An 11394-nucleotide genomic window follows, 5' to 3' on the forward strand; every position below is an offset into this window, starting at 1 on the left:
AGGAAGCACAACCACAGGGCTGGCACGTTGGGTTCCCACGGCCCTCATGCACCAGCGTTTGTAGCTGATGGTGTGCATCACTCCTAAAGCAACTTTTAGGAATTCCTGTCCCTTCCCGTGCCACACCCAGCTCAGTGCTGGAGAATGGGACAGGTTCACGTGTCCTGAGTGCACCACAAACCCTGCAGCAGCAGAGTGGGAGCAGAAGGGATCTGCACAGGGTCACAGTGCAGGGGGAAAAAGCAGCTCCTGAGGGGGCAGATTCCCAGGCACAACCCAGGATGAGCTTTGGGAGTAAGGAGGCAGAAAGTGCCAGCTGTGCTCCTGCCAAAACAAGCTGAGGCTCACCCAGGGGCCATAGGGAGGAGGGGGTGATCAAACATCTGCCCCCAGCTCCAGCCCAGCCCACACTGGCCTCAGGCAGCCCAGGGCTCAGGCAGAGGGACAGGGAATGGGGTCCATGGCTTCAGGCTGGGCTGAGGTGACAGGGACACTGCCACAGGAGGACAAAGGGCTCCCCACAGGCTCAGAAAGGAAGGGATTCATCAGCAATGTTCTTAAATAAATGGAGCAGATGGGATTTTTGGGGTTCTGGTCACATGAAGGACAAAACGAAGGACACAGAGGGAGTTAGAGCTACCATCACCAAATTCAGGGCTGTTCTCTTAAAACAGCTCATAGACCTGCAGAGGCAGAACTTTCCCTGTGGAGCCATTACTGCTCTGAATCCTTGTCCTCTGCTCTGGGGCCAGGCTGGGAGAGCTGGGGGTGCTCACCTGGAGAGGAGAAGCTCCAGGGAGAGCTCAGAGCCCCTGCCAGGGCCTGAAGGGGCTCCAGAAGAGCTGGAGAGGGACTGGGGACAAGGGATGGAGGGACAGGAGCCAGGGAATGGCTCCCACTGCCAGAGGGCAGGGCTGGATGGGATATGGGGAGAAATCCTTCCCTGTGAGGATGGTGAGGCCCTGGCACAGGGTGCCCAAATTTTAGTGTGACCACAGCTAAATTAAAACCCCTTTGCACACACTGACAGCACAAAGAACCATCAAGAAGAACCACACTGATCTGCAATTCCAAAGTCAGCTCTGAAGCCCAAAAGCTGGGACACCTCTTCCTGACCCAAGCAAGTACCCAGGGCCAGATTTGAAAGCTGAAAAGGAGAAAAGATAGATCCAACATAGAATTGCTTGGGCAGGACACAATTCCCTTTGAGACAGCCCCCAGCACTGTGCCAAGTGCAGCCAGCTCCAGAGGAGAGCTGAGCATGGCAGGGATCCTGCTGGGAGGGGGATCCTTGCATGGATGCCCAGCTGGGCACTCCTGGAGCTGAGATTGGGCACTGAGCACATCCAGCCCCCGTGGCTGCACTGACCTGCACAAAGATGGGGAACTGACCTGCACAAAGATGGGGAACACCAGCACTTTGGGGGCCAGGGTCACGTAGGTGCCGTAGGAATGGGGGATGTGAGGCCTCACTATGGTGCAGTTCTGGTAGTTCCCATAGCTCTTCATGCTCTGCACAGTCTTCATCAGCCTGGATTTCCTCCCAGAGCCCATGTGGGATTTCCCTTTAGAGCCATTCCCTGGATGGACACAGGAGGCAGAAGGAAACACAGGATGAGGAGGGAGCTCCAGCTCTGTCACTCCAGCTCAGTCCTGCTCTCCCAGGCTGGAGCAGGGCTTGGGAATCCTGGGGAGCTGCTGGGGCCAGGAGCCGAAGGGACAGGCATCACTCAGCTACCCAGGAGTCCCAGGGATTCAAGGAATAACAGCACTGATCCATTGTTTCCAATGGCAAACAAGAGGCCCCTGGGTGGTTTTGTTCCAGGGCTGTTTGCTTGGTGGCCCGAGGAGTTCAGTGGGTGCCAGCAGCAGCACAGACACGGCTGGGAAGGTACAGACAGACCCCAGGGAGGCCACAGCAAGCTCTGCTTCAGGCCAGCACATCCCACCAGTGCCCTGCCCTCTGAGTCTCCCCCTGCAGTGCTCTGTCCCACCCTGGGGTCCCAGCCCAGCAAGGACCTGGAGCTGCTGCAGAGATCCAGAGGAGACACCAGAGATGCTCCAAGGGCTGGAGCCAGGCTGGCAGAGCTGGGGGTGCTCACCTGGAGAGGAGAAGCTCCAGGGAGAGCTCAGAGCCCCTGCCAGGGCTAAAGGGGCTCCAGGGGAGGAACTTCAACATTTTTATCCACACAGGTCCTGCCTGCTCTGGATTCTGGGCATGGAATTAGCAAAGTGCAGGGATGCCATGAATGGGGCAGTGGGTTAATGACAGCTCTCAGAAGATGCTGGGATTGGAGGGGTCAGAGAAACAGGCAGGAGTTACAAACACTCGTGGCTGGATCAATCCCTGCTGCTGCCAGCAGTGGTTCCTCAGACATTGGGTGTATTTATAAAGGATGAGCTCACTGTTCATGAGGCTGGCATCACATCATCCTCTGTTTTTCAGCATTACATTCTGGGGTGGAAAAGGCCCAAGCAGCCTGACTGGCTTTCAGTCTGTCCCTCTTCCCTGAGGAGAGTTATCCTCACTGAAAGGAGGGATTACAGGAGCCTTTCTCCTGCACCCTCCCACCCCTCCTGAGCAGAGCCCAGACCACGTCCTGCTGGACCCCAGCAACCTAAACCTGCCCTAAAACCCACAGGCAACAGATCCAACAGGAACTGCATGGCTCTCTAACCAAAATTCACACCTTCAAAAGAAGTCCCACTGAAAAATCAATGTATTCCCTTCCTCTCCTCCTGTAGCTGACAAACTGAGCCAGTCTGGGGCTGCAGGCAGAGCTCTCCCCTGGGATTGATCCCATCCAGGTGAGGAGCTGCAGCATTCTCCTTCAACCCCAGGGGGATGTTCCAGGAACAGGAAGGAGCATCCCTCCTGCAGCTCCCTGGGGACCCCCAGCATCTCTCCTTCCCTCCCTGCAGCCACCCCAGAGCTCCTGCTCCCACCACAGAGCTTCTGGAGCTCCTGCTCCCACCACAGAGCTTCTGGAGCTCCTTTTACCACCACAGAGCTTCTGGAGCCCCTGTTCCCACCACAGAGCTTCTGCAGCTCCTGCTCCCAACACAGAACTTCTGGAGCTCCTGCTCCCACCACAGAGCCTTTGAAGCTCCTTTTACCACCACAGAGCCTTTGGAGCTCCTGCTCCCACCCAGAGCCTTTTACCCTCGCACTGTGAGGGATGCCCAGCACCTTCCCAGGCAGAAATGAGCCAAAACACTCCTGACCATGGCCCAGGGCAGATAAGGCCTGGTCCAAAGCAAACACACAAAGCTGCCCAGCATTACATATTCCATTAAGCATTAGGAAATAGCACATTTACTCCCAGATAAAGGCAGCAGGGGCAGCCAGCCTGGGCTGAGAACCCAGCTTGGCTGTTTACTGCTGGCTGGAGCAGCTGCCTCTGCTGGGGGCACCCTCATGACCTAAGAGCTTGTTTCCACCTCTAAGTGCATTAATCCTGACATTTTCCCCTTTCCCTTTTTCCTGGTTGCACTGGCAGATAACATCAAAGCTCAAGAGACAGCTCAGCACAGGCCAGATAAGATCTGTCTGGGCTGTTCAGGATTTGCTTTTGCTCTTATCCCGCTGGAGCAGCTGCCTCTGCTGGGGGCACCCTCATGACCTAAGAGCTTGTTTCCACCTCTAAGTGCATTAATCCTGACATTTTCCCCTTTCCCTTTTTCCTGGTTGCACTGGCAGATAACATCAAAGCTCAAGAGACAGCTCAGCACAGGCCAGATAAGATCTGTCTGGGCTGTTCAGGATTTGCTTTTGCTCTTATCCCTAAACCACCTCGTTCTATCAGAGGAAATAATCACCTGCACAGGTCCTGGCACAGAAACACACCCAGATGTCAGCTCCTGCCACTGGCTGGGCAGCTCTGTGCTGCCACACTTCATCCCTGCTCAGGTTAACTGATACCTCCCTCCCCCTGAACTTAACATTAAATAATTAAAAACAAATCCATAAAAATCCAAAATTTGCTATGGGATGAGGCCCCAGCCTTTCAAATCCCACCCCACTGTAAGAACAAGTCCCCCTAGTCCAGCTCATCTTTTCACAGGATCCCCAAACAGCAGGAAAGAGCTGCAGTTATCCACAGAACAAAACATCCCCTGCAGCTGAGAGTGGAAAATTCTGCTGGTGCAGGGCTCCAGGGCTGGGAGCTCCCAAGGCAGGGGGGCCTGGCCCCCACTGCTCCCTCCTGCTCCCCAGCACTCCCCCATGGCTCTGCCAGCCCCACTCTTGGCTTTCTCTGGACACAGCCCCGCCTCAGGGACAGCACCAGTTTGCCAGCTGTGCCCTCACCAGACAGGGAATGCTGAGGGGTTCACATCCTCCAGGAGCTCAGCTCATCCTGAGGGCATCCAGACAGGCCAGGGCAAGCACAGCCTCCCAAAGCTCCCAAATCCACGAGCAGACAAGGGGGATTTCCACATGGACCTGGATTCCTGCAGTGCCCAGCCCTGCCACCCACCTCAGCCCACTCTTCCCACAGGCCCAACCATCCCCAGGGAGCTCCAGGCGCCCCACACACGCCTCTCACAGCTGTGGTCCATGTCATGAGCTTATGTTTCAAAGGCTTTTTTGAGGAGAGCTGGCCTAGAGACTTTGCAGCAGCCCAGGGCTTGAATATTCCCCAAATCTGGCACAACTGATGTGAGGCACAGCCACCCTCACTCCTGTGGCACTGAAGGAGTCAGAGCAGGGAGCAGCTCCCCAGCAAGGCCTCGTGGATGAGGAGAACACGTGGGAAGCAGGATGCTCAGAGCCCTCACCCTGCCATGGAGGTCCCCACAGCAGAGCCCTCTGAGAGCTCCCCAGACCCCTCATGTGAGGCTCACCCCGTGCCCAGCTCCCCTCTGCCTTTGGGTTCAATGATCCCAAAGCCCCTGGGCTGCTGCTCCCGCCCTCAAAGCGCAGCCCTGCAGGGTTGGCACAGGGGGCTGATGGTGCCAGCAGGCCCAGCCTGGAGCTCTGAGCAGCTCCCCCAGGCCAGGCACACTCACCCACAGTGCTGCTGTCCTCCTGGTACACGGGCCTCAGCAGCTGTGGGGGACAGAGACAGGGACACGGTCACCGGCAGCCGGCCCAGGGACAGTGACACAAACAGCTACAGAGGGCAACACGCCAAACCCAGCCAAGCCAGAGCACTTCAGAGAGGGGCAACAAACATCTTTGCAGCAGAAAATGAGAGCAGTGACCAACAGTGTGGTTTGTGAAGTGGGAACAAGACAGTGGGCTGTGACTGTGACCCCACAGGTAATGGGTGGAAAGGGCGCTAAAAGGCACGGCCAGATGGAGCCAAGGCTCTCTGGACACTCCCCACATCCTCCCCACACCCCTGGGGTCAGCCCTGAGGGGAGGCAGCAGGGAAATGCTTTAGGAAAACAGGGAAAGGGGACAGAGGGGTGGCTTGTGAAACTGGCAAATCTTCAGAGCTGATGCTGGATAAGGCTGAAGCAGGCCCAGCAGGGGCCCTACCTGGCTGCCGGGGTTCAGCGGGGCCAGGATGATGTAGTTCTGGTCGGCAGCAGAGGGCACCCGGGACAGGGCGGGCAGGGTGTTCTGGCCCCGCTTGCCCAGCTCCGTGTACCTGTCCCAGGTGTGCAGCCCCAGCCCCTCGGAGCCGTCATAGAGGATGTGGCAGCTGCGGCGCTGCTCCGCCTGCGCGGGGCCGCTCTTCTCCCGCTTCTGCGGAGGGGACTGCAGGTCGTAGGCGGATTTGCAGGAGGACCTGCGGGGCATGGCCTCGTGGGCCGGCTTCACCTGCGGCACCAGCCGCCACACCAGCAGGATGATCTCCGTGGGACAGTTCCTGGCACAGATGGGTGGGGAAATCAGGGCTGGAGCTCCGTGTGCTGCACCCAGCCCTGCAGCCCTTCCTCCCTCCAAAGCCTCAGCCCCCCTCCCGTGCTCCCCAGCTCCTCCATCCTTCCTTCCCCTCCAGGGAATCCTTTCCTGCATCCTTCCTTCCCCTCCAGGGAATCCTTTCCTGCATCCTTCCTTCCCCTCCAGGGAATCCTTTCCTGCATCCTTCCTTCTCCAGGGAATCCCTTCCTGCATCTTCCTTCCCCTCCAGGGAATCCTTTCCTTCGCCTCCAGGGCCTCCAAAGCCTCAGCCCCCCTCCCCCGGTCCACCCCTCCTTCCTTCTTCCTTCCCCTCCAGGGAATCCTTTCCTGCATCCTTCCTTCCCCTCCAGGGAATCCTTTCCTGCATCCTTCCTTCTCCAGGGAATCCCTTCCTGCATCTTCCTTCCCCTCCAGGGAATCCTTTCCTGCATCCTTTCCCTCCAAGGAATCTTTTGCTGCATCCTTCTTTCTCCAAGGAATCCTTTCCTGCATCCTTCCTTCCCCTCCAGGGAATCCTGTCCCGGTGTCCTACATCCCTCAGAGCTTTCCCCTTCCCACAGTCTCTCAGTGCTCTCCCTGCCCTGAGGTTTTTGGGGAGCACTCACCGGATTTCGTGGGCCAGCTCCACACATTTCCAGTGCTCCACAGGCTGCTCGTTCAGCTGCAGCACCGTGTCCAGCTGCTGCAGCCCTGCCTTCTCTGCCGGGCCACCTGAGGGGGACAAATTCATCACCTGCCAGGCAGGAGGCTGATGGGAGGGGGAAGAGAAGCCCTGGAGCTTGGAGACCCCCAGAGAGCCCCACAGCTTGCAGCCCTCACTCCCCCAAACCCCACCTGACACCCACACCCGAAAATGAACTGGGGTCAGCCAGCCTGGAGCTTCACCTTGCAGCACATCCACACACACAGAGCACCAGGACAGAGCCAGCAGTGCTCCCTCAGACCTGCTGCATGAAATTCCCACATTTCCTGGGGTGCAGTGGGGAGCAACAGAGCACACTGGAGACACCAGTCCATCCCACAGGTCCACAGCAAGAGGTTCTACTCAGGGAGCTGAGGATTCCCACAGTCCTGATCCCCTCTGACCTGTTTTCTCCCCAAATGATTTCTGAAGGTCACCCAACCAGACAGACAGTTCTCAGGTTGGAGAGGGGAGGGAACAAAATCTCTGCAAATTACTGCACAACACTGCCAAAATAGTGACAGTGCTAACCCAGGGGCCTCTGACCTCATTAGAGGCAACAGAGAATTCATCTAATGAAGTTTCTTGGAGATACCCAGAGTCCTGCAAGGCGTGGGAGCTCCAGAATCACAACCAGCTCTGGGAAGCACAAAAAGGAGGAAGAATTGATTCAAATCAAGAGGGATGCAAAGGATCCAGTCTCTTACCAGAGTCCACGGCCTGCACACGGACTGGGGCATCACAGCAGATGGTGAAGCCAAAGCCGTCAGAGCCCCGAGGGATGGTGATCTGCAGGGAGACACCTGTCAGGTGGGAGAGCAGCCACTGGGTGTGATCCTCACTCCCACACTGCCCCACAGCCCCTGGCAATGCTGGCACATGGCATTGGAGAGATGGGGAAGGGCTGTCACTGAGACCCCACGGGTGGAATGGGGGCTGAAAGGCAGTGCCAGATGGAGCCAAGGCTCTCTGGAACCACAAAAGGAGTGTTTGTTTACACACACTCTGCTCCCAGCCCTTCCAAGTGTAAGGAAAGGTCTGAGAAGCCATTGGAAAGGAAAACCTGGCAGTCTGGCCCTGACACTGACTTCTCTAAGCAAATCACTTAAACATTTCATTTCCTGTTGGAGAATACAGAAATAGCAGCACTCCCCTGCTCCGGGGGGAGCTGCGAGCTCAGCATGCTCCTGTCCTCCAGACATCTGTGTGCATCACCCCCTTCCCTGGGCTGAGTGTGCTTTCCCTCACTGAGTTTGGAGAGGATGGATGCTGGGTTGATTTAGGCTCATTTCTCCTCCTGATTCGAGGAGCATTGAGCTTATTAATAAAATTATACTTATTTTTTGATGTTGGCTTCCAGCAGCAGCTCAGCGTGACAGATCCTGTAAATACCTGATTAGCCCCCAAGACATTAGTCAAGATGCTTGTTTTACTGACAGAGAAAAGAAAATTACAAATCCTACATCTGACCTGTATTATTTTGAGACCAAACAGGCAGAAGGAAGATGAGGAATTCAGCAGAAGCTGCCAAGGAGGTGATGTGGTTCCTCACTCCTTTACCACGGGAGGGCAAAGCAGTGAGATTTCATTTCCCTGCACTTTGTCCCTGCGTGATTGCTCAGCATAAAATCAGGCTTCAAAAGAGAAACTGGCTTGCCCTGGCAGGACCAAACACAGATCCAGTCCCATTGCACTATTTTTCTCTCAGGAGTTTGCTGGTTCCTCAAAGAGGTGGCTCTGCACCTTTGAATGAACCAGGACTCCATGGTCCCTGTGAGTCCCTTCCAGCCCAGGATATTCCACATCCTACAATTTCATCTCCAACACCAAGCACTGGCACCAGGAGCCAGCCCAGCATCTCTCCCACCACGGAGACTCCACGGGCACTTCCCAGCCCAAGGTTTCCCTGGGTCAGGGCTCCCACTCCTTCTCCCTGAGCTGGCTGACCTTGCCCCCCGCCTGCTCTGTGGTGCTGAAGAGCAGCTTCTCCCTGCTGATGCTCCTCAACTTCTCCCTGCTGATGCTCCTCAGATTCTCCCTGCTGATGCTCCTCAGCTTCTCCCTGCTGATGCTCCTCAGCTCCCACCACCTTGGCCATCTCAGACAGTCATTGACGCTTTTTTGCCCATTTTTTCCAATTTTTTGCCCATTTGTGCTGCCATGCACAGAGCTAAAGAACTATGAGCAGCTGCCGTGAGCTGGGAGGTGGCTGGGGAGGCTTCACGTACCCAAACTTTGCCAGAAAACACAGAGGAAATCTTCAAAATAAAGACTTGAGGAGCTCTAAGAGACAAAGCAGAGTCAGTTGTTATTCAGCCAAGGCAGAGCAGCATGAGATGGTCACCACAGCCCTGGCAAGGAGGGGGCAGTTGGGTTTGGAATTCTGCAGCTTTTGTAATTCCCAGTGTTTGCTGTCCCCCACAGCAGCTTTGGAATAACCTGCACCATGAGCTCAGGAGCACAGGGAGAAGCTGACCCTGAGCTGGGAGTCCTAATCCAAACGACAGAGAGAATATTTCTTTGAAATGCAGGAGACTGGGACCTGCACATGGAAAAGCAGCAGCTGGCATTGTGCACTGGGAGAACTGGAACCAGCACAGCAAGCTACTCCCCAGGAAACAACTGCTGGTGGCTCCCAAAAACACTAAAATCATTTTAAAAGGGCTTTTGCTTCTTCTCTAATAAGGGGGAAATTAAGACAACACCTTGCAGCTTAACACTGTTACCATCAGCATGCTACCTGCAAGTTGTACAGTAAATATATTTTTCATATTTGCATATATTTCTGTATTTTAATAATTTATATATATTTCAAAAGCACCCCTCCCTGCCCATTTCTCCACTGCAGCAACAAGCAGAGACCAGACACAGGCACCCATGTGAAGGTGCTTTCCTTCTACTCTCACTGTAATTTACCAATTGTAACAATATCAAGTCGATGCCTCACAAGCAGCACCCATGGAGTCCATTTGTCGGGTTATGCCCTTTTCTGACCCAGAGATGGGGAAACTGAGAGGCTGTTTAAAAACTTTTATTCCATTTTCAGTCTCATGTGAAGGGTGAGACAATACAGATGTTATAATTCACACCATCACAATCAGAAGCTAATTATTTCCTAATTACAATACTCTATAAGTGTTTCTTGGCCTATCAGCTTTTTGCCACACCATGCTGTAAATGCCTTAAAGCCAATCATCTAAAATTACCCCTCATGGGTCCCACTACAATGCATCTTTCATAGTTCTATTTCTCCAAAGTATCCAGTCTTATTTACAAGGCCATGCTTTGAAACTTATTTCTAGCTCCATTCCTCTCACAACAATATCTGTCCTATTCTGTGACATTTCTAAGTCAGCATTTCTTATCTCAAAGTTTATATACTATGTGAGCTTTCTGTCAATCTTTAAGAATCCTCTACAAATGCACTCCCCACATCCAGCCCTACAAATCCATTCCCCACATCCAGCCCTACAAATCCATTCCCCACATCCAGCCCTACAAATCCATTGCCCACATCCAGCCCTACAAATTCACTCCTCACATCCAGCCCTACAAATCCATTCCCCACGTCCAGCCTTACAAATCCATTTGCCATATCCAGCCCTACAAATCCATTCCCCTCATCCAGCCCTACAAATCCATTTGCCATATCCAGCCCTACAAATCCATTTGCCATATCCAGCCCTACAAATCCACTCCCCACATCCAGCCCTACAAATCCATTCCCCACATCCAGCCCTACAAATCCACTCCCCACATCCAGCCCTACAAATTCACTCCTCACATCCAGCCCTACAAATCCATTCCCCACGTCCAGCCCTACAAATCCATTTGCCATATCCAGCCCTACAAATCCATTCCCCTCATCCAGCCCTACAAATCCATTCCCCCCATCCAGCCATGGCAAGAGAGCTGCCAGGCTCTCAGGGATCTGCCCCAGGGTCGGTGCCAGGGATACAGACCTGCCGGTACCTCGGCTCCGAGCACACCTTGCAGAGTCCATGGAAGCGGTTCATGGCTGTGCCCCCCGAGCCCATGAAAACCCCGCGGCTCCCGCGGCACTCCCGGACTGCTGGGGCTGGAAGGAGCCCCAGTCACGCTGGCATGACCGCCCATGGGAACCCAGCTCCCGAGAAGAATGGCAGGAAGCCACCTTTCACCTCCCCGGCCCCTGCGAGCGCTGTATGCCGCTCCACGATAAGCCAGAGGCTTCCTGAAAGCCCTCACTGACGAGGAAGGGAGAGAGTTTTATATTAAAATTCCTGTCAACTCTTTAGTATTCCCCAGTCCCAGCTCTGTTGATGTGGCTTTTGTTCCCGTGGCATTCTTGGGGCGCACGGAGCACTTTGTTATTGCGACGTTCTCACAAACACTTGGAGGATGTTTGAGCGGCGTTTCACAGGACTGGCTGTGAGAGCCTCGCTCCATGAAGGACATGACTCCATGCTCGTAAAAAAAATCAGAGGTTTGGGTTTGTAGAAGCAATAAAAAAAAAAAAAAAAAAGAAAAAGTTTGTTTTCGAAAGCACAGACCCAGAGGATATGCACGTCCCCGTGCTTTGTGCTCATAAAGTCACCAAGGGGGAAGCATCAAGGTCAACTGAGCTGCATGCATGGTGGAATTTGGGAATTAAAGGCCAAGAGGAACTCTGAGCACAGGCAGCAGCAGGATACCCAGCAAGGCTCAGTTGCCCCTCTGCCAGAGTTGGGCACAACTCCTTGGAGATGGGGTTCCAACAGAGAACACCTTCCACACTCCTACAGGGGGATGATAAATGAGGGAAGGCTGGAGAGAACCCAAAATCTAGGTTCTCCTGCACAGTAACCAGGGTGGCAGGGCCAGGGAAGCCAGGCAGGGA

General features: G+C 54.6%; 1 protein-coding gene across 1 annotated transcript in view; it reads right to left on the reverse strand.

The window, feature by feature from the left end:
- RGS3 (regulator of G protein signaling 3) overlaps nucleotides 1-10584 on the reverse strand; it is a 62918-nt gene extending 52334 nt beyond the window's left edge. The window contains exons 1-6 of the mRNA XM_005423786.2: nucleotides 10499-10584; nucleotides 7244-7325; nucleotides 6460-6565; nucleotides 5486-5819; nucleotides 5011-5050; nucleotides 1393-1580 (exon numbers count right to left, since the gene is read on the reverse strand). Of these exons, the coding sequence (XP_005423843.1) occupies nucleotides 1393-1580; nucleotides 5011-5050; nucleotides 5486-5819; nucleotides 6460-6565; nucleotides 7244-7325; nucleotides 10499-10573 (825 nt within the window). The 5' untranslated portion in view covers nucleotides 10574-10584. The remainder of the gene's footprint in view (nucleotides 1-1392; nucleotides 1581-5010; nucleotides 5051-5485; nucleotides 5820-6459; nucleotides 6566-7243; nucleotides 7326-10498) is intronic.
- Nucleotides 10585-11394: the final 810 nt, after the last annotated feature.

Source organism: Geospiza fortis, unplaced genomic scaffold (assembly GCF_000277835.1).
Source record: "Geospiza fortis unplaced genomic scaffold, GeoFor_1.0 scaffold85, whole genome shotgun sequence".
NCBI lineage: Eukaryota > Metazoa > Chordata > Aves > Passeriformes > Thraupidae > Geospiza > Geospiza fortis.